Source organism: Empidonax traillii, unplaced genomic scaffold (genome assembly GCF_003031625.1).
Source record: "Empidonax traillii isolate 1590-97213 ecotype Southwest subspecies unplaced genomic scaffold, ASM303162v1 scaffold257:size1394852, whole genome shotgun sequence".
NCBI classification, from domain to species: Eukaryota; Metazoa; Chordata; class Aves; order Passeriformes; family Tyrannidae; genus Empidonax; species Empidonax traillii.
In genome coordinates this window covers 273,557-295,821 of record NW_020955450.1, presented here as the reverse complement: position 1 = coordinate 295,821, position 22,265 = coordinate 273,557, and the positions used below count along the sequence as shown (strand labels likewise).

Below are 22,265 nucleotides of genomic sequence, written 5' to 3'. Positions count from 1 at the left end.
TGGGAAAAGCAGTTATTTAATAGAACAAGGATGACGGCAAAACAAACTACCGGATTTGTGCAATTGAATCAAGTTGGATGTTAGAAAGCATTATTTTACCATAAAACAAATCAAACAGAAATATTTACCTTGATCCTAAGAGATGCTGAGTACAAAGCTCCCAGTAGCTTCCCATTAAAAAAATAGAGCAGCATCTTTACAGAAAGGGCGGTGTAAAATGACCCAAAGCATTCAGAAATATGTTTCTCCGCAGTACCAAAGAAAAGGAATTCGGGGAAGCCACGTAGGAGGGTGTCCTGAGAGACATGGTCAATACTGAGCAAAGGGGACATTGAACCCATGTTGCAATGACAGCTGTGGGCAACAACAGAGAGAGACTAAAGGCCAAGAGGAAGCCACAGCCAAGCCCAGAGCAGAGTGAAAAAGCCAGAGATAAAAACTGTATAGGGTTCTCTTACGATGTTGTAAAGCTATCCTCCCACTACCTACAGTCACATCAATGCTCAATCTCAACACACAGTTAAACTCTGCACTACAGCTATATTTCACCATTCTGAAATTCTACATAAATACTACATAATTAAAACAGCTAAAGCTTTTCCTGACAGTTTTCTTGCATTCAAATATACATGCTCATTCTTCCAAGCATGAAGCATCATCACTACTTGGAAGAAGCCTGCTCCTTGCACTGAATAGAACTGCTTAGCTGATTTAGAGGGTGTTTACTGTAGCTGCTTCTGGGCATAAAGAAAGCAGTTTTTGTTTGTTGGCTTGGTTTTTGGTTTGTTTTTTTTTTTTTTCCTTTTTAGTGAAGAGTGACAACTGTCAGAAGTATCCATTAGCACAGAATTTGTCCAAGAAAAATTCTGTCATATTGCTATTATTACAGGAAAGGCAAGAAAAGTAATCTCAGACAAGGACATATGACTTGGCAGACGTGAAACAGAGATATCAGCCTCAAAATTCCAAGAACAAACTTAACTACTGCCAGCAAGCTGACAGCTACATGTGCATCTGCTGTTTCCCAGAACTGCACTTTGCAGAAGTGTGAAGTTAGACACTTCACAATTCTATCAAGTTGAGACATCAAAGAAAAAAACTCAGCACTCTGAACCCATATTAAAAAAAACAACCAAACTTTAATATGTTTTTTTCCAAGATCTAATATACAAATGCAACGGTAATAACGTACTCTTCTTTAGCAAGCTTGGATGAAATATATTGAAGTCCACTTTTCGCATGTTATGTAAAAAATCATCTAAAGCAACCTAGAAAAAGAGGAAAAAAGCTTAATCCATATGGTGCACACAAATAATTGGGCATCAAGTTTAAAAAAAAAATACATGAAACCAAATGAGAAACTGCAAAAAGGCTTCACAGTTTGTGTTATTAAGTGGTAGCTTAACCACCACATATAAAAAAGCATATAAAAAAGTCAGGTTTTGTGAAGAGAAGCATTATCTTTTACTAGACCAAAAAGCAAATTATAAAAATAGACAAGATTTTGGGCTCTTGCATCAGAAGAACAGTCTGTGAATACACAGACATCTTGGGTGAAATGATGTAGTTAAAGGAGAAGGATTAAAGGCGTTGATCAAAACTATAAGGTTCCACAGTCAGACACACATTATGATTGATCTTTGTGAGTTTTAGGTATTACATCCTCCCAAAGCAGACACACGAAGCAGTGGTTAAGAATGCTTCATATATGATACTCTTCACAAACATTAGCAGACGAATGAGTCCATCACTTAAAGAGTGCATGATATCACACCCACCGTACAGAAAAAAGCAGGATACGCCTTCACGGGAACTTTCTTACTGAAAGATCTAGCCTAAAAGTAAATGGGGTAAGGTGGGGGGAAAAACAAAACAAAAAACAAATGTACTTATCAGAAGAATTTAACATTTCAGATTAAACATCAAGTACTATGTAGAATGGTTAGAGGCAACAAACTGTTGAAGCTTTATGAGCTTCATCCCTTTTTATTTTGACAGCCTGAACCTGTAACTTCTCATTATGTGCAAGCCAGCACCATCCCTCACTGTGTACAGAAGCAGTTACACAGTAAGTATGTAATACTGGGAGAGGCCTGCTAAAATATTTATGAGGTTTGACAGACTAAAAGATTACATATTAGAAATCAATGTAAATTAGCATCCCTTGTTCCAACAAAGTCCCAGGTTGCATCTGGTTTAACAAACAATTTAACCTTTCCCCCACCCCACAACCCAAATCACTCTCTGCCTGCCAACAGACAGAAATTACAGAAGACCAGAAAAGCATTTCTCTCAGTGGATCTTTTTGGTCTAGTGTTGCCATCAGTCCCAGGAGTCCAGTTGTAAGTGCTCCCACTGCATTTCTGGGACTTCAAAATTATTTCAGTTCCTCAGTATTTACGTATCATATCTGAAGCATGGCTGAATCAAATCTACAATTTAAACTCATGTTTGGCTCAGGTCCCTCTAACAGAGCTGAAGCAAGTCTTCCTGTAATGTTTATTTATAAACACAAAATCCCTCCTTGTTTTGCCTTTTCTTACAGGTAAAAACAAACCAATCCTTTTAAATATTGACAAGAATGTATGAGTTTCTGATAGTTTTTCACAGATTTTTCCAGACAACTCAGAAAAATCAACCTGAAACTTTGGAAGTAAAAAATAATCTTTTAGAAGGCAAATTATTTTAAAACTTTGAGATGTAATAACATGTATATTTATCTCTAAATAAGAAAAATGTTCTTCCCTGATCTAATGTTCTGCCTTACTATTATTAATTGCGAGATGAAAAAAAAAGTAGTCTTGCTTGACCTTCTTAACCCAGAATGGGTTGCACGTCATTCAGAAAGCACATTATCGTCCTTGGTAAATTGACCCCATAATAACGTGTCATAACTGAGATAAATGCCAAAAAGCCAGAAGGACACCCTCTTTTAACAAAGGGTGCTTAAGAGGAAGGGGGGGAACATGTAAATGTATTCACAGGCCTTCAAAGAGGGACTGTGGGAGGGACAGAACATTTATTATATGCTTTTATTCTAAAAAAACATAGAACTCCTAAGAAAAACTGCAATCTTCATTATCTTATTTTGCCCTCTGCTGGTCATCAGTCCCAGTATCAGGAAGACCTGACCACACTCCAGAAATTTTTCTGTCAAGATTAAGGGCCACATTACAACAATATGCTTCCTATAACATTGCTGAGACTCAATTCTGCGTTTTAGGATTACATGTTTTCTGGTTGTGAAATGGGGCTGGTAATTGTTACCCTCATCCTCTAAAATATGTGGTTTGTGTAACAAATGCCGAGATTGTTGAAACCTATCTTCAGGTTTAAACTTTACCCTACCCTGTAATTCCAACTAAAACAAAGGATAAGTGGCTGAAAAGATCCTAAGGCAAAACAAGATGGTGATTTTATACAGAACAGATGCATTTAAAGGCACCAGCCCACTACATTCACCTTAAGTCTTGAAATACCCAGCAAACCTTGCCAGCAAAAGCCCATTTCAGCCATTAGGGGAGAAAGTACCTTTGTCCTTGCATTAACAAAGATCATCTGATTATTAAGGAGGCCAATACCCTGTTACTGCTGCCAGTTATAGCCAGTTCAAGTGGTTCGAGCACTCTATAAAGATCCTGCACTGTCAATTATTCTTCACTGATGATGATGGAGCAAGTATTCAGAGAGGAATTTTTAAATTTTAATTAAGGTGATATAAACCATCCATTAAAAGAAAAAGGGGAGAGGGTGCCAAGACCAACATTCAGTTGAATAAAATGCTAATGCTGCCCTAATCTGTTTTCCTCATGTTTATACTTTTCTGTAGTCTCCAATTACATGATCACACTGCATATTTTCCTCAGGACCCTCCCGTGTATAGCACGGGCAGGGCTCTAGGAATGCAGTGGGAAGAAAGGAGGCCTGTTCTCTTCAGAAGCTGGAAGGCATTCTGGAAGCAAGAGGACCAAGGCACTATGAATTATCAGATTATCTGAAAAGTTCTGAAGAACTGAATTCTCTTCCTGCTACTGTCCCAAAGTATCCATACAATACCAGGAACCAAATTTTAATGATGTAGACTATAAATATACATTACTCATTTTCCATGCCTCCCATCCCTGATATGAGGCATTTCAGGCCAGGCACTTGGCATTTTTGTTAGCCACAACTGCAACCAAAGTCAATGGGTTTTAAACACTGTGCATTATGGGATGACGGGTGGAGAATAAAACAAGAAAAATCAAAATATTTCAGCTCGAACAAAGGTAGTGGACAGTTTTGATGTTGCATTTTCTATGTCTCTGTTCCCAACTTCTAAATGGAGTAAACAGCTTCCTTGGGCATGTGACCACAAAAACTGAGACATCAGGAGAAATAATGTGAACAGGAATGCCTTAAATGCAAATTAGAATTAGTCTATAAAAAGTAAAGCTCAAGGCTACATAGAATCATAGAATGGTTTGGGTTGGAAGGGATGATCTGGTTCCAACCCCCACTGCCATGGGCAAGGACACCTTCCACTGGACCAGGTTGCTCAAATCCTCATCCAGCCTGGCCTTGAGCACTTCCAGGGATGGGGCTTCCACAGCTTCTCTGGGCAGCCTGTGCCAGTGCCTCACCACCCTCACATTAAAGAATTTCTTCCTAGTATCTAATCTAAACCTGCTCTCTTTCAGTTTAAAGCCATTCCCCCTTGTCCTACCTGCCTCTGTAAAAAGGCCCTCTCTGGCTTTCTTGTAGGGCCCTCGTAGCTACTGGAGAGCTGTTGTGATATACACATATTATTAACATAATATAAAAACATTAATCAACTAACCAAACCCTGAATGAACAAACTGGGGATCCCTCATTTCATCTTCCTATTTCTACTGCATAAAATCCTTTGATCACAGGTAATGCTGTACTTGAGGATTATATTAATGGTGCAAATGCAGAGATAAATCTGGCATTTCTTTACTCTGAAGTGGTACCTTTCCAGACTACCTTGACTGGAAGCACTGAGTGCAATACTCAAAGTATACACAGATAAGTACTTGAAGACATAAGCAGCTCTTTACAGTGCTTCTTGCAAGTTTTGTTGTCCAGATGGAGGCACACAAAGCATTGCAGATGAAACATTCTTTTGCTTTTGTACTATGCAGCAACAAGCAATTCAGAGTGTAGCTAAAATAAAAGCATGAAATAAAAATAGCATAGAACTCTGCAATTCTTCAGGGCTCATAATCCACTGTTCCAAGCAAATAAAGTCTTTCACAATTCACTTGGCTGTATGCCAGAGAACTTATAAACAGAAAGCACCTTTCCCAACATAGCCCTGGGCATGGCTGGTCATGTTAGGGAATGAATCCCCCCTCCCACACACACTAACCAGCACTTCAAGGCAACATGCTCTGTTTTCCTGGCAGCCCTTCCACTGTGCTGTGAAACACCATATCCAGAGCTGCTTTCTATGGTGCTGATCCCATGCTGGCACAGAACTGCATTTACAAAAGTCTGCTTGAAGGTTCCCTTCCAGTAGTAAGTCTCTTAGGCAGCATTTATATGTAAGAAATTGGACCTGGCTGTGAGTAAACTGCCTCCTGTGCATAAAGATCAGTATAATATTCATAAAGAAGTAGTAATATTTAAAGGTTGGGGTTTTTTTAATTTAAACTCCCAAAGTAATTAAAGGCAAAATATTTGAAATTAAGTATGCAGTTTTAAGTCTTCTAACAACAAATGCTATTTGAAGACTAGCATCAGTTATATTTATTTAAATAAATAAAAGGAAAGGAGTCTCACATGTTCTAGATGAATATGGGCCTGGCTGGCGATGTCATAAATTACATCTCTCACATTTTTCTCTTGCTTGCCCCTTATGAAATCCTCTTGTGAAACTCCATGCTAGACACAGGAAGGAAAAACAAAATCAAAAAGAGAAAAAACCCACCATAAACATCAATTTTCCATTTTAACTTCTCAAAAATACTTTCCAGCAACCAAACTAAGGGCAAAATACTAAAACAGCCTGAATGTTTTATTACTGCTCCCTCCTTTTTAAATTCTTTGTTTGTTTTTATTTTGATCAATCACTTCGAAAAAAAAAATTCAAGAAATCAAAGAGAACAGTAGGTAGATTCTTTCTGCATGAATTTACTCCCTAAATCTTTGTGGTAAGACAACCAAGTCAGATTTTAAAGTTTGGGGAATTTTTTCAGAATTGCACCAGCTGCCTGTTCCTCTCAACACCAGTGGGGCATGTGAAAGCTGTATAAATGAAGGCTGGTGGGCTTCACAGGAGGCAGAGACTCCAGGGGAACTTGGCAATACTTGCCAGCAGCTGAAATGCTTACAAGATGCTCAGTCTGCACAGAAGGGTGGCAAGCTTTTTTTAGTGTCGCTGCAAAAACCTTCCATGGCAAGGAATGACTCTGAATTTTCAGGCTGTGTTTGAAAAGCTGAAAATCTGGAAGGCCTCCATACCATGTAGTTCCAGAAGAGATGAAAGCAGGGTGCAGCTCCTTTCTGCAGTCTTATAACCCTGAGCTATATTTCCATCTACATTTGTTGCAACTACATACATTACTAAACTTCAAATCAACACTTTTACTTGTATTGAAATTATATTCAGAAAATACTAACACAACTGCCTTAGGCATCACCATAACTGCAAACATTTTGGTTAAGGAGAAAAAGGACAGCATTAACATTTAGAAATAAAGATTGGAAATTAAGGAATTACAGTTGAGATGCTGCAGATCAAGCCACAAAACATCAATGAAAAATTTTGAGCTCTAATCTCACCCTACTTAAGTTGCAAGATCTGTTAAATTCCAATGCAAATTAGGGGTACAGTTTAAACTGAAGGACTATACCATCCCCTACAGCAATGTATGGAATGTACGCCTACAGCTGTCAAATACGGAACAAAAAAAAAACCAAACCACCAGCACGTATATGAAAAGGTAAAAAAGAGAAATGCAAGAAGATTGTTCAGAAATAAAATTTCTCACAGTGCTTCCTTTATGGTTATAGGAAAATTAAAAAAAAAAAAAAAAAAAAACACAAAAACCCAAAACTGAGGTCCCATTACATAGATGCATTTTTATACACTAATGGAAAAATTCCTGAACATTAAAATATTACATTTAATAAAAACAACACAAAAACCCCCCCCCCCAAAAACAAGCACACAAACCCCAAAACCAACCAAACAAAAAACCAAAAAGAAACCCTAGAGTTTCTTGAAGGTCACTCCTCTCACCTCCCAAAAGATACAAAACCGTGACAATGGCATATTATTAGGCCACAGCAGAAAGAGTTAAAATAAAGAAAAAAAGTCATGTTTCTTTCTGGCAGATCTTTCTGATCTCGTATGCATTGAAAAACACAGTTAGAAACATTACACTGTTCAATTCCAGACAAATTGCTTCTCTTACCAACATACAAATGTCCATGGGAAGAAAGACCTTTTGTCTTGTACTATGATATGGAGTTGCTCTTAAACAGGTAACTATGCCTTGTGCTTTCCCAATGTGACTGGCTGCATGGTCAGCATGGATGTCCCTCACATCTAAAATTGCAGAAATAATATGTTTAGAAACATGCAGTCAGACTTTTTGAGGAGTATGGTCTTCCTTGATGTGTATCACAGTCATACTTTAGGAAAGCTAAATGCACTGGTCCATGACAGAACAGTCTGTGCATAAATTGCCTCGAACCTCATGTCAGAGGTGCAAAGCAGCAGGAAAAGTCATTAATTTCCACATTCAGGAGTAAGATGCCTACTATTTTGTTGCAGTGTTTGCAAAGGGTATACTTAGCAGAGCAGCACATATTCAGACAGAACGTATCAGTACACAAACTCATTTTCATTGATATGTCCTCTCCCAGGATAACAGTATCCCAAGAATTGTTTTTCCTGCCAAACAAAGTCATTCAAGTGTGAGATTCCTGACAAGCATTCATCCTTACAGTGCAGTTTCATGATTAACTGCAGCTGATTCATCAGTGTAGTGAAGGCAAAGAGAATGATCCTACACTTCACCCCACAAACCCATATGTCTGCCCCCTTCCTTGTGCTGTTTCAGGCAACAAGGAAAACTGAATCAGATCACCAAAACAACAGAAAAGTAACTTTAGTTACTGCACAGTCACACAACTGTGAGATCTGAAAGAGGGAGATGAGTGGGGCAGAGCACCACTGCTCTTCATGGCAAGAACACACAAGGTTCCCCTAGACTGATCATACAGCTGTAATGTTTTCACAGGACTGACCCAGGATAAAATGCAAATTTAAAGGAAAATTGAAATGAAAATTCATAAAAGCTCTAGCAGAAGCAGCATTCTATAAAGAAAGAAATGAGGATACAGGCATTACAGTCAATAAGCCTAATTAACTTCTGAAAATGATACCAGGCATACCAGATTCACAGCAGAAGCCTTGTGTGGGCCTTCAATGGGTCTATAAATTAACTACAGAGAAAGCAAAGTATGTCTTGGAGGAATCAATGGATATAACTTACTGATACTGACTGGGCAGCTCAGGATTTACATATAACTAGGAATATGAGGGGGAAAAAAAGCTCAGAGTAAGAGTTAGCAGTGACTCGTGCTCAACCTGGGAATATATCCCAAAAGTGACACTCTTAAAAGGTTTAACAGAATTATTTAGTAGTATCAAACTCCTAATTACTGAGGCAATTAATCAGAGAGCACAATCATTCATATTTTTAAATTACAGGAGCTGAGAGGAGGTACGAGAACTTTGACACAATTACCAGTCAAAATGAGAAATAGAATAAATGAGAAAAAAATGAAAAATAAATAGAAAAATGAGAAAAAGAATAAAACAGTACTACTACTGGAAGAGTAACACACTCACTGGAGACTGGTCAGGAATAAAGAGTCTAAAAAGGACAAGAAATTTAGCAAACATGACCTGCAATGAAAACAGGTCCACCTAGTATGGAAAAGATTGCTGATGGGAAACACCAAGAAATGGTTTGATTAATTTCCCTATTTATGGAGAAAAAATTACAGAAGTTAACTGTTTAATATGCAGTGAAGGAGACTTTTGCTTAAATACTTTACTGCATTCATATATTTAAGAGAAGTTAAACATGACAACAGGACATCAAGAATATCCAGAACCTCAATACCCATTTTCAAAAATAGATTTATCTATTCCTACCAGGAGTGACCCGAGCATGTCTGAATTTATTCAGGGTCAAAAACATTTATCAGAATGAAAGACTTTGACATTTCTCATACTCCTACATTTCTTCAGAGGTTCAGAAAGACATTTGCAACATTTCACTGATTTCCTACTGAGTAGGCAAACATCCGATGTTAAGAGATAAGTTCCTCATTTCTTCCAAAGAAGAATGTGCTCGCCATCTCTCTTTTTAATTATTTCCATTTCGTTTTTATTAACTTGTTTAACCTCAGCCTTTCATCAGACCACTCTGATAGACAAGCGGAAAATATTGCTACTACAATACTAAATACTACTAAATAACAGTATTTTCCACTTTTTTTTAATGTCTGAGCTTATACAGAGAATACTTCCATAGTGCAACAGACACCTAAAAGAAAATTACCCTTTTCTTCACTACAGATGAACAATTCTTTCCCAAATTGTAACTCTTATATTACACATGACACAGAAACTAGCTGTTGATGACAAGGATCATCCTTGTTGCATTTTTTTTAGTTATTCAATTATTGATAGATAACCTACTTTTAAGAGGATTCAGACCCAAATTTAAAACATCACCAAGGGAAGTTCACAGGTTGGGAAGTTGGCTGTTTCGAGATAATCAGTGCACATCACTGCAAAACAGAACAACAGCCGCAGAATACCTACAGCACCTTGTGTTCTGCAGGACAATCTAAATACAGCAAAGAGTTCAATTTACCACACATAAGAGCAAGAGACAAAACAAAGCAACAAAGAATGGAGCAGTAGGAAAGTGCACTTCAAAGGGCTCTGCACTGAGCAGCTTCCAAGGAAAGCACAGGTCTAGGACAGTTGCAGTACGATCCCACATCCAAAAGATATATGAAGTATTTATTACCTAAGGCGACTTCTATGAAAGTAAACTCCAGCGCAAAAATGGGCTTTTTGAAACATCAGTAAATATTGCACCTGCTCTAATGAGTCAACAACAAAACCTAAAAAGGGCAAAACACCTACCCAGCATTTCCAAGGTGAGGTACAAGAGAGCACTCTGAGTGTTCTCAGCATACGTTTCGAGCTCCTGGATGTTACGGTATGCCCTATCATCCAAATTCTTCTCCTGTAATATAAACACAGAACTTCATTAAAACATAACTGCTATTTACACAAGTTTATTACTACAGTCATGTCAACCCAATTCACTAACAAAACCAAAAAAAGGACAAAATTGAGAGAAAGAAAAGTATAAATTCAGATAGGAACAATCAATAAAGTTTATAGCAAGTCTAACATAACCAACTACGTGCAACTGCAGCCATGTCTGCTTACTGGAGTAAATATAACTTTTTGCAGTAATATGAAATCAGAATTCTTCATAGAAAAAAGATATAGCCAAAACAAAACATCATGTGGTATTCTTAAACCATGAGGTTTTCAATTTTAATTGCTATTTTGCAACTGAAGCACAGAGAAATTTGGATAAATAGGAATGTATGGTTTAAAACATGCACCAAATCTATCAAATACACATGAGTTTCGAAGTCATATGCAAATCATTGGCTCTTAGAATCATAGTTTGGGTTGAAAGGAACCTTACAGATCATCTAACTCTCAACTCCCCCTGCCATGGGCAGGGATACCTTCTAGAGCAGGCTGCAGAGTCCTGTCCAACTTTCTCTTCTAAGGGACCAACAGCCCCAAATTTCTCAGCCTGTCTGCAGAGGCAAGGTGTTCCAACCCCCAGATCAACTTAGGGCCTCTAATAAATAATACAGCCAAAAATAATAAAATACACCCAAATAATGCAGTATTTAATAAAATACACCCAAAAATATAACATCCACCAGCATTCTTCCTATCCTAGCGGTTTCTGTGGTTAAAACATACCAGTCATAGGATTAAGAACCAGTTTTAAGAACAAGAAACTCTGAAGTCTTTCATAGCAATGACACTCTGCAAGTAACTGACCATCAATTTTCTCAGTGTGTAACTTCATGAGACACTAAGTTCAGCAGTAAAAATAGTTTAAGAAATTCCCGCCCTCCACTTTTAATTCTTGTCCTTGTGTCGGAGCTGGGAGCTGCATCACTGTACCAGTGAAACTCTTCCTCTTGTTTTTTCCCAGAAAAGGGTGGATATTTTAAACTTCATGTGATTTGAATGCTCCAGTTTACAACACTGCTTAGGAAAAACTCCACAGCTAAGCTAAGAAGCAGAAAAGTGGGACAGAAAGGTTCAGATGGGTCATTTAATTTTTGAGATCCTGTATCTGTGTGGACTCACAAACTACACCTATTTTAAAGCAAAAATAAACAAAGGATTCTGTTAGCCATTCTGGCCAGAAAAGAGCAGAAACTATGAAGAATGGCATCAAAGAAGAATTAAAAAGAAATATAGCAGTATCAGTTTTAAAGAGAAATACTGCTGTCTGGAAAAGATAAAATACATAAGCTTTTGTTCTACATTTTAGCACATAAAAATAAGGAAAAGAAAAGCCAAATATGACTAAAGCCAGAATTCGGCTCTGAATGGTAAATACTTACTCTTTCATCAATGATCTTCATGAACCACATTTTAGTCAACTTATGCCTCTTGACAGCCTGAAAATTATCAAATAAAACCTCCATGTTAATGTATACACAGTGATGGTAGTACGGCATTCTGAAGGCTGAAATATGTTTTAGATATTTAATACAAGAATACAGAAATTCAAATACATAAATTTTCAAATGACATTTACTGCAGGTTGCCGCACACAAAAATGAAATACCGGACAACAAGCCAGCTAACTAAAAGCTTTTCTTTAAAAATGTTTTTGCAAGTAATTTATTCTTGGAGTCACATGTTCCCACAAAATATTTGCAGATAACTACGTTCGCTTTCCAAAAAGAACACAGTTTCCTGCAGAGTTAAGCAATAAAAATATTTCCCCTATACATTTTCAAGAAAACATCAGTACAACACACCAGTACATACTGTAAAGACAGCAACCTAACAAAGTGTTATAATGAATATTCTGGGTTTGTTTAAAATGTATCCCACAGCATCTCATATTCATACATTCTTTTGGCTTTTACCTTGTACTTGACTTCCTTCCTGTACCACTTCATTCTGTCAACTTACCGTCAACCCTCTTAATTACACACATTGAATTTTCCAGAACACATTGTCAGAAAGGCTACAATCACATATATAAACTTTTATAAACAAGACTTGTGGAGTGATTTCTCATCATTTAGTTTAATAGCTCACTTTCAACAACTTCTTTACATCCATCATATTAGTAAATATTTTTTCAAGGTTTGACAAGACCAGACCTTGTTGATTCAACAAATTCTGCTTGAGATAGTACTCGGTACGTGAAAAGACAAATTTTAAGTTACAGCTACAAATGTCAGGTTTGATTCTCACTTGTTCACCTCGAGTATCATTTTGTAAACTAAATCCTTGAAACAGCCACAGGTCAAGACTTAAAGCACCAAACTGAATTCTGCTAAATTATGCAATTTGAACATTACACCTATTTTAAGCTACCTTCATTCAAACACACAGGTCCTCATTTCTCAAGCTTTAAAAACTGGTTTCTTCCACCAGAAACAAATAGAGAATTAGGCCTCACGCTTCATATGTTCAAAATGAACAGACAAGTAGGAACAAGCCTCGTACAGCTGCTGCATAAATTTATATTAAAGTCACCAAGACATGAGCTATTAACAATTCAAGAAATACTATTAAAGGCTATTTATCTACTAGTGCATAAAACTTTTGGAATGCAAATGTGAGTATTCGGGGATATACAAAACTTCACGAACACTTTAACATAACAAATTAGAATTTATTCTGGAAAACCAAATTGTCCTCATGTAAACTCAACAGCAAAAAAAGAGTATACCTTGAATATGTTGTGCAAAGACATATTCTATTAACAGCTCTGCAATACTTGTGAGTTCAGGTGTCTTTCCAAATGCTTCTTTCTAAGAAATGCAGTGACATTCCTGGACATGCGTAAAGCCATGGTCTTCAAATAGGTCATTCTTGGGGTATTTGCCAAAGTACAGAAATAAAATCACATTTTGACTGAAAAGGTCACGAGATCAGGTTGAATTGTCAGTTCACTCCAGTGCTCTGCAATGCTCAGAGCTTTAAGAGTTCCTAGAAATACTTTCTGAATTATTTTTCAACATCTTATTTCGCAACCAGTTCTTTTTGGATTGTATTATATTGGTCTTCCTTTAGAGGAATCAAACATGAGGTGAAATCTTACTAGGGGGATAGACAATCCTTTCTTCCACTTCAAAATCAATGTTCTGTTTTGTGAGAAAGGAGCATGACTGGGCCTCAGCTGCTGGAAAGGGCTGCAGTTGGTATCCCAGTATCTGAGTGATTTATATCTGAATGCTGTAGTGGTTTTGGCTGGGATAGAGTTAATTTTCTTCACAGTAGCTTTTATGGGGCTGTGTTCTGGATTTGTGCTGGAAAAGGTGCTGATAAGAACTGCTGTTGCAGTTACTGCTGAGCAGTGATTACACAGTGTCAAGGTATTTTTTGCTGCTCACACCATCCCAACAGGGAGGAGGCTGGGAGTGCACAAGGAGTTCGGAGGGGACACAGCCAGGACGGCTGACCTCAGCTAACCAAGGAGATATTCCAGACCATTCCAGCTCAGCAATAAAGCAGGAGGGAAGGTTGGCAAAAGGGAGAGGGCACCTCTGCTCAGAGACTGGCTGGGCTTTGATGCACACACCCCACACTGACACACATATAAGCAGCCTGAAAATAAAAGCGGTTCAAAGAAAATATACAGTCGTACCCACAGCTAACTTGTACCTGACCCACTCAATCAGACAACTAAATGAGAGGATATCTTCAGAAGCAAAAATAAGTTAGGTTACACTAAAGTTGCTCCTTAGAAAGGAGACAAAAGCATTCTGGGAGAAAACTGTCTTGTACCTGGGAAGTTTGCCCTATGTTGGAAAAGAGACAGAGAGAAGGAAACAAAAGGCAAAAGCACAGACAGATTGACATGGTAAACAAGTGATTTTGCACTTTCATGTCTGCATTAAAGTATAATAATAAGTACATCTTCAACTCCCATAATCCCATAAAAAAGCTCACAACATTTGCCAGCCTTCATTCTAACTGTACAAGCACTTTGCTGTAGCTAAGGCTTCATCTGAGCTGGAGACACCTAGGAATAGCTCTGGTCTTCAACAGAAGTGACTGTAACAGATGCTTTATTTTATTTCCTGGCATTACCTATGTTTTCTCTTAGTTAAACAAAGTGTATCTTAGTTTAAATCTCAATTTTTATTTAAACGTGAGTGTTGACAGACAGGAACAAATGCTCACTTATGCTTTACATCACATTTGAGGGAGGAAGAGTCAGGGAGAGGCCACAGTTCTTTGGAAAGGACTAATTTTTGTGGTCTCGGAGGTGCAGCAGAGTTGCATCCATCCCTGAAAGCATTCAAGGCCGGGCTGGATGGGACTTTGAGAAACCTGGTCAAGTGGAAGGTGTCCCTGTCCATGGCAGAGGCATTGGAACTACATGATCTACAAGGTCCTTTCCAACCCAGGCCGTTTTATGAGGCTGAGTGAAACCGAAATGGCAACAGAGAAATGCTCTAATCCTGCAGAAGCTGCATTGTTCTTACCCAGAGTTACAGTGAGTGTCCTGCTTTTCCCAGAATTTTAGCAGGAATAATGCAGATGAATATTTGAATATTTTTCAGCAGGTCCACAAACCTAACTACCTATGGATCTACGTCAACTGTATTCAGCTACTGAGGTTTAGACAAACTGCAGCTTTTCCTGTCCAGGAGCTCAGAGCTCTTTACTTTAAATGCAGGTCTGATCTTACAGAGTAAGAGTAGCTGTTCTTTTGGAGCACTTGTGGACTTGCTGCTCCAAAGACTTGCTGTGGCCTGTGGCCCTAAGATGCCAAGTTAGCAACGAATGGAATTTCCATCCCCAAAAAAATTCAAAATTCGTCTCGATGTGACTCTGATAACCTGATCTAACTTTGATGTTAGATCATCTCTGAGTGGCAAGCTGGACTAGATGACAACCTACCAATGAAGTCATTGTGGCTTTACATCAGCATCAAGGGGATTTACGCTGCCATCTACACTGCATTTAGACCTTTAATCAACCATTGAACATATTAATGACAGTCCTAACTAGAAATAGAACAAATATGGAAGAAAGCCTCTGTTCCTTTGGCCAGCAAAGGGACAGATCTGTAGGAATACTTCATGTGTGATGTTCTAGTCCCTGTAGAACCTGGGCATCTTGGTAAAAATAAACTGTTAAGATCACAAGTACATTCTTGTTACTCAATGCACATAAAAAGATCTGTGCAATACATAAACAGGAGCCACCATGCAGCTCTTGATGTGAGAAGAAGACTGTATTAAGATTCTCCCTATTACCCAGTAACTGCATAAAGTCTTGGGCCTTTCCTCATACCTATTTGCTAGTTCACCTTCTGTGCACAGCTTTCTGTCTTTTTTTACAGCTGAATCTCTTCAGATGTAACAAGCACCAGCTTAGGAGAGTACACTTATACACCTCACTATCAGCTTATGGTTTACCACAATTTACTCAGCCCTTCTCCTAAACAGAAGAGAAAAGAGCAGATGGTTCACAAAAGTCTTTCAAGGACCTTTCAAGCAGGTCCTACCTAAATATCCTCCTCCTCCAATTCAGCTCTTTGTTTGTAGGTAGCTTACACACAGAAACACAAACACAATGTACATTATCTGTTTTGTACAAAATAATGCTGTTAACTATGTAACACAGCACACGCAAAACAATGACATCATTTCCCACAGTAATACTACAGTTAAGTGAATTTTAGGACAATAAAGGAATGTTTTACCCTCCACAGTTCTGTAGCAACTGGCTGTTGTGGTGGGTTATCGCAGTATATGCCTTCCACAGCCTCCCTCCAGAACTGCATCCGCATCAAACCGGTAGTCTTCTGAGTTATGGAGTCTTTAATCTGGAAAGGACACATCTGGAGTGAAATTCACAGTGTCTTTAAGACACTTGGTCTATCTACGCTGAAAAGAGACACAGGACATAGCCAAACTCAGTAGGGAAAATGCTCAGTTCTCAATTGACATTTATTCCCGATGAAGCTTGTGAACACTACACAGACTAAAAAAGAAATCTTCCCCACAACCTGAACTTTGGAACCCACAGGGATTAAGTCCTGGGTGACCCTCACCCTCGCTTTCTTTCCAGAAGGAAAGGAAGCAGTGGTGCCAGCAGTTAAGGAGGGCACACCATGGGTTGCCGGAAGCACAGCCTACAGGAGCTGCTCAGGGGTTTTGCCTGGTCAGCTCATATATTGGATCACTCCTTTCTGGCAAGCGTTGCCAACCTTCCTGCCTGCACTGGCAGTTTCTGGCCACCTAGCAAAGGGAAGAGACTGCAGCCACTCCTCTCCCACTGCTCTGACAGCAAATTTCCCTCCTGGCAGCCTTTTCATTACTTTGCTTCTACCAACAAAGACCTGGTTATACCATCCAAGTTTTTGACAGACCTTCTACAGACAGGATTTAGCTGCACTCTACTGATTCGGTCATTGCATGCAAAGCCAGGATGTAGATGCAATCACATACCAGTATCAAGGACCATTGCCTGGTTGTTATAATTTAATTTTAAAATACACAACAAAGAGGAAAGCCAGAAAATCTATACACATCAGCAAAATAATTGGAGGCAGCTGGCTACTTTCCATGAGCCATTCAAAACTAGAGGTTTGTACTGCACTAGTTATTCATTGCCCTTCACAATACAAAAAGTTAATCTTGGCAAAACACTACCTACAAGTGTAATTTAGAATATCAAAATCGTTATTTTGCATTTCCAGAGTTCACAAATGTATTTTAATACCTGCCTGAGCCAGTTCCACGTTGAAGGCTCTCAAGGCAAAAGCAGAGGTTCGAGATTCCGCAGGCAACAGCAGAGAACACAGAAACCCTTCATAGTCACGCTTTCTATAAAAGGATGAAAAAATATATTTGTTACTTACAGCTCTATGTACATTGGGCATGTTATTGCTCAGCACTGAACTCCTGAAAAAGAAGCAATAAGTTACAGTTCAAAACTGTGACTTTGCAAAAGTAGCAGCTTTTAAGCTTAAAATAAGACAAACTCCAAGAGAGGGAGGAGGTTGTCAGAACTCTCAGTGCACCTCTGAAATCCAGATCCCAAGATATCTCACTCAAGGCAGAAGAAAGGCTGTGGCAGAACTGCAAAAAGAATCCAGATTGTCTGACCTCCAGGTTTCTGTTCTGAACATGAAACCACATTTCTTTAAAGATTGCACTTTGGAGCCTGGCAGTAGAGCGCTCACTTAACCATTAAGTTTTTGTTTATACTGGCAATTATATTCAAAGCATAAACACTCTGGAAGCTGGCAGTGTCGCTGCAGGCAACCCACTGTCACCCTGGAGTGACATGCCACCATTTGGCCACGTGGGTGTGCCACAAAATTAAAAACAACACGGTACACAGAATCACAAACTGCAAAATCAGACATCACTGCAGCTAATAAAAACACCTGGCCACTTCTGAAAAGCTACACTGCTTGTTCTGAACAATATTTTTGTGTGCTTTCTGATAAGCCTAAAATCTGATTCTTCATTAGAACAAGTCCAACAACTGCAAGTTTCACCTGGAAAGTGGAGAAACAGGTGTCAAGTAAAACATATTTGCTCATTTTCATGAATTTTGCTGTACTTCCATGTACTCATATTTCTTTGGAATATGAGCTTAAAATAGCAAAGCCAGACTAAAACCAAGGGTTATTACAGTTGCTACTTTTAGCATCAAACAAAAAGGAAGTGAGCTTTAACAGAGGTTCTTAACCCTACAGCAGCTGACAACAAACGCTTAGAGTTTTCACATCAGTTGTGAAAACTGTTTAAGAGCTTGATGCAAATTCAGAAATATCAACAAAAAAAATTTACATTTGTGAATTTTAGCAGACTTTAAAGGTCACAATTGTATTAAACAACAGACACATCAAATTTCCATCAAGACAGTTTCTGAAAGTATTATCAGCTCAAAACCTAGTACTTTTTTCAAGATTGATTGTAGTAATACCCACTATTGCCCACCCTAGTCAGAGTTGCAAGGTTTACAGCCACGTTTTCCCAGTTCCAGTTTGCCTGAATTGTTCACACAACACCTCTCCTTTCAGAAAGAAACAGGTTACACAAAGTACACAGCAGTACAATAGAGAAATTTGTCTTCCCTAGAGTAATGGTGTTGACATGTTGGTTTTCTAGTTGGTTGTTTTTTTCAATTATTCCAAGTTTAAAAATGTAGCAAATCTATTAAGTCGCAGTGTGTAAAATAACTGATATTGCTACAGATCATGTTCCACCCCAACTTCCTTTATGCATCAGTGTAAGGAATGAAGAAAGAAGGGAATGACCTGAAGTATTGAGTGTTTTTCATAGTTTTCCTCTCAAACAAGTATATATTATGTCTGAACCCACAGACAGCTGGCTATGACCATTACTGGACTTCCAGTATAATGAATTTCCTCCATGTTATAAAACTCTATAATACCATCAAGCCACAAGCTTGTCTTCCAGAGCATATGTCATAAACAGCAAGAGACAGAAAACATACCTACTGGGGATACATATTTTTAACTAAATAGCTTAAAGCAACTTTTTTTTTAAAAGAGTTGCTTAACATAAAAAGGAAAGCCCAAGAGAAAGGACATCTTACATATTGCAAACTTGCACAAATATATATCCTTAAAGCATAACTCAATTGTTCTTCCTAGTGTGTGGGAGACTCGAGTTCAGGACTAGGGAATTGCTGATGCTTGCACAGCCACAGGTGTTTTATTTCTGTTTGAATAATAACTCCTTTCTCTTATTTTTTATAATTTATTATTTCCATGCAATATATAAGCTACTGGGAATAGCAGCTTCAATTAAATGAAGCCAAAAGCATAACCACCTTTCATTTTACTATTTTGAATGCTCATGTATTTTTCTAACTAGTCTTTTTATCATTTAACAAAAATATATATTAAAAAAATTTTAATTCAACCATCTCAGCTTCTGTGCCTTTGAACCTAACTATTCTGTTCACAGTTGTTTGTTAATGAAAACATTTTACTTGCATATGTTACATTCATTTGTATATTAACTGCACACACATCCTCTGGTCTTTTGAGTATCAGGTGAACAAATCCTGGGTAGAGTAACTAGGAAAAGGAAGCTGTGTTCTGAAGCTTTGTCAATGAAATAGCAACCTGGTTGTGGACTCTGGTGCATCTGTACAGATCTGCTGTTTTGTGCTGCAAGCAAATATTTAAGACTGTCCCATTCCTTTCCATTAGTTTTCCTACCTCAGGCATTACTGCTGACCACACACACCTTTCTGTCTTTTACAAGCATCAGTTTGGAAAAGATGCTCCTGTTCCACTCTTTCTATACACACTTGCAAGCCTTCTCCCTGCTTTTGTCAACCACCTCGGACAACAGTATTCAAAGAGAAATTACTTAGGTCTTTATGAATAGACTTGCTAAACGTTTTAATTTGAAAAGAACTGGACTTCTGTGGACTACAAAAACAGCCAAGGGGCTCTGCACGTTGTTTACAGCCCAGAAGCCCAGCAGGAAAGGTGGCGTGGCCTGGAAGCGTCTGAACTGTACTCCAGCTCCTCTTGGAGCACTTTGGATTTGACAAAAAAATGTATGCATGCTTCTGGAACATAGCCTTTCTCCTGCATTCAGGATAGAGAAGGTACTGAGCTGCCTGTCAACCTATCGAATGTCCTCTGCTTTTTCCCGTTTTTCTAAGAAGTACTCGGGAAGCTTGGCTATTTCCCAGCAGCCAAGAAGATCTGACAATACCCATTATTATTAAACATCCACTTCGGTGATCCCTCTCTCCAAAATCCCGATGAAACGATACTGAAATGTTCAATACGTCTGAAAAACTGCAGCAGTGAAGGGCCAGGAGCGTGCGTGGATTGCCGTGGGAGGCTTCCCACGGAGGTCGTGGGAGTCTCCTGGAGACATCCAAATGTCCCTCTGGAAACACTGAGAAGCCACCTGGATGCGTTCCTGTGTAACCTGCCCTGGGTGACCCTGCCTTGGCAAGGGGATGGACCAAACGACTTCCAGAGGTCCATTCCAACCCCGTCGGTTCTGTGATCCTGTGTGCAGGGTAAATCATCCACGCAGGTTAAATACTCCCTGCTTTCCACGCTCCCAACACGGTGCGGTCCCGCCGGCCCACAGGCGCCGGCCACGGAGACCATTTTCGGGGCGAGGAGAGGCCAAGGGCGGCCTGGGGGAATCCCAGTCACCCTTTCAGGGAACTCGCCAGCTTTCCCATCGGGAGGGAAGCGCTGTCGAGCCCTCTTGGGACGGACTCGGCGCCCTCCCGTGCGGAGCGCGCACCGCCGCGCCGGCAGCCCCCGGGCACTCACCGCACCAGCTCGGCGCAGTACTGCACCGCTCCTCCGGCCGCCGACCGGCTCCAGCTCCGGCTCCTACTCCAGGCCGCCGCCGCCCTCCCGCCGCCGAGCTCCGGTGGCCGCGCCAGGCGGTGGCGGTGGCCGACCCGGCCGCGCCGCAGCGCTGCCCCCGCCATGGTGCCCGCCATGGCCATGGCCATGCCCGCTCCGCCCCGCCCCGCCCCGCCGCCGGCAGGGGGCACCCGCGGAGCCGCGGCCGGGGCACTGCGGGAACCCCGCGGCCCTTTGTGTGCTGCAAATGGCGCCCGGCACAGGGCCGTCCCCGCCTGGCTTCCCACAGGCTGCTTGGGAGAATCCCTCTGCTCCCTGGGAAATCGGGCACTCTGCTGGAGGCGGAGCAATTGGAAAGCGGACCGGCAGATAAGGACCTGGGGGTGCTGGTGTACAGCGTATTGAAAACGAGCCGGCCGTGTGCCCGGGTGATCAAGAATGCCACTGGCATCCTGGCCTGTATCAGGAATAGTGTGGCCAGCAGGACCAGGGCAGTGATTGTCCTCCTGTACGAGGCACTGGTGAGACCGCACCTCGAGTGTTGTGTCAAGTTCTGGGTCCTTCACTACAGGAAGGACATTGAGGTGCTGGAGCGTGTCCAGAGAAGGGCAGTGGAGCTGGTAAAGGATCTGGAGCACAAGTCCTATGAGGAACAGCTAAGGGAGTCGGGGTTGTTTAGCCTGGAGAAAAGAAGGCTCAGGAGTGACCTTATCACCCTCTCCAACTCCCTGAAAGGAGGCTGTAGCCCGATGGGGTTTGGTCTCCCAGGCGAGTGACAGGATGAGAGGACATAGTCCTAAACTGCACCAGGGGAGGTTTAGGTTGGACATTTGGAAGAATTTTTTCACAGAAGGCATATTAGACACTGGAAGGGGCTGCCTGGGGAGGTGGTGGAGTCACCCTGCTTGGAAGTGTTTAAGGAAAGTGGATGTGGTGCTTATTGCCATGGTCTAGTTGACCTGGTGGTGGTCAGACTTAGGTTGGGCTTAGTGATCTCAGAGGTCCCTTCCAACCGAATTAATTCTGTCATCAGCTTTTTAAATCTGATGCCCAAAAAACTTGAGGAAGCTGAGTTCTAAAAGCTTCCTCACTGTGAACGGTGTGGCATAGGAGCGGCTGAGGGACCTGGAAAAAGTCTCGGGGCTGATCTGCTGTGTGAGGGAGTGGAGCAGAGCATTTCTCATTGGGCAGCAAAGCTGGCCCCAGGGCTCTGTCCTTAGTAAAATGTGGTGTTTAAGTTTTGCATCAGAAGCCCTGTCTCCTCCTCTTGGCTGGCAGAGGGGATCCTCACACCTCACAGGTTGGCTGGACTTTTATTTATAGATAGAATTAGCCCTATAATCATGGATAGAGCAGCTGTGCTTCCTCAAAATTTGGCCTATATGGGAATAAGCCAGCAGATTCATACAATAATGCCACCATGCTTAAAGCAGTTTCATCTTGAAATTACACCAGCCCAACCTATTAGTAGCTAGCCAAACTTAGCTGTTGCTACTAGAAGAGACCCTACAGCAATCTGGCTCTTCTTTCTGTCCCCAGCCATGCCATCCTCTTCCTTGGTGCCAGCTTTGACCTTCATTTCATACTATG

The 22,265-nt window shown here is 40.3% G+C and overlaps 1 protein-coding gene across 7 annotated transcripts; it reads right to left on the bottom strand.

Moving 5' to 3' along the window:
• Positions 1-469: 469 nt before the first annotated feature.
• On the bottom strand, positions 470-20,733 carry NDUFAF6 (NADH:ubiquinone oxidoreductase complex assembly factor 6). 7 transcript variants are annotated; one of them, XM_027889265.1, is made up of 9 exons: positions 20,637-20,733; positions 17,070-17,169; positions 16,044-16,166; positions 11,707-11,763; positions 10,181-10,283; positions 7,422-7,555; positions 5,785-5,886; positions 1,779-1,835; positions 474-1,268 (listed from the first exon to the last, which is right to left on the bottom strand). In XM_027889265.1, the coding sequence occupies exons 3-9, from the start codon at positions 16,128-16,130 to the stop codon at positions 1,140-1,142; spliced, it is 669 nt and encodes a 222-aa protein (XP_027745066.1). In that variant the 5' UTR covers positions 16,131-16,166; positions 17,070-17,169; positions 20,637-20,733; the 3' UTR covers positions 474-1,139. The 7 variants fall into 7 exon arrangements, with proteins under 7 accessions (XP_027745062.1, XP_027745065.1, XP_027745060.1 ...); XM_027889259.1 differs by lacking the exon at positions 20,637-20,733 and having other exon boundaries at positions 472-1,268; positions 16,044-16,227; positions 17,066-17,170; XM_027889260.1 differs by lacking the exon at positions 20,637-20,733 and having other exon boundaries at positions 473-1,268; positions 17,066-17,169.
• Between the last annotated feature and the right edge of the window lie 1,532 nt (positions 20,734-22,265).

What these genes read in the sequence shown, in the direction of transcription:
- NDUFAF6 (XM_027889259.1), bottom strand. Translation starts at nt 16,181, where the DNA reads ATGTGTCCTTTCCAGATTAAAGACTCCATAACTCAGAAGACTACCGGT. An exon ending in CCATGGACATTTGTATGTTG is followed by an intron (nt 5,887 to 7,421) that starts GTAAGAGAAGCA and finishes TCCTGTGTCTAG; the next exon opens with CATGGAGTTTCACAAGAGGA. An exon ending in CCCATATTCATCTAGAACAT is followed by an intron (nt 1,836 to 5,784) that starts GTGAGACTCCTT and finishes ATTTACTTTTAG; the next exon opens with GCTAGATCTTTCAGTAAGAA.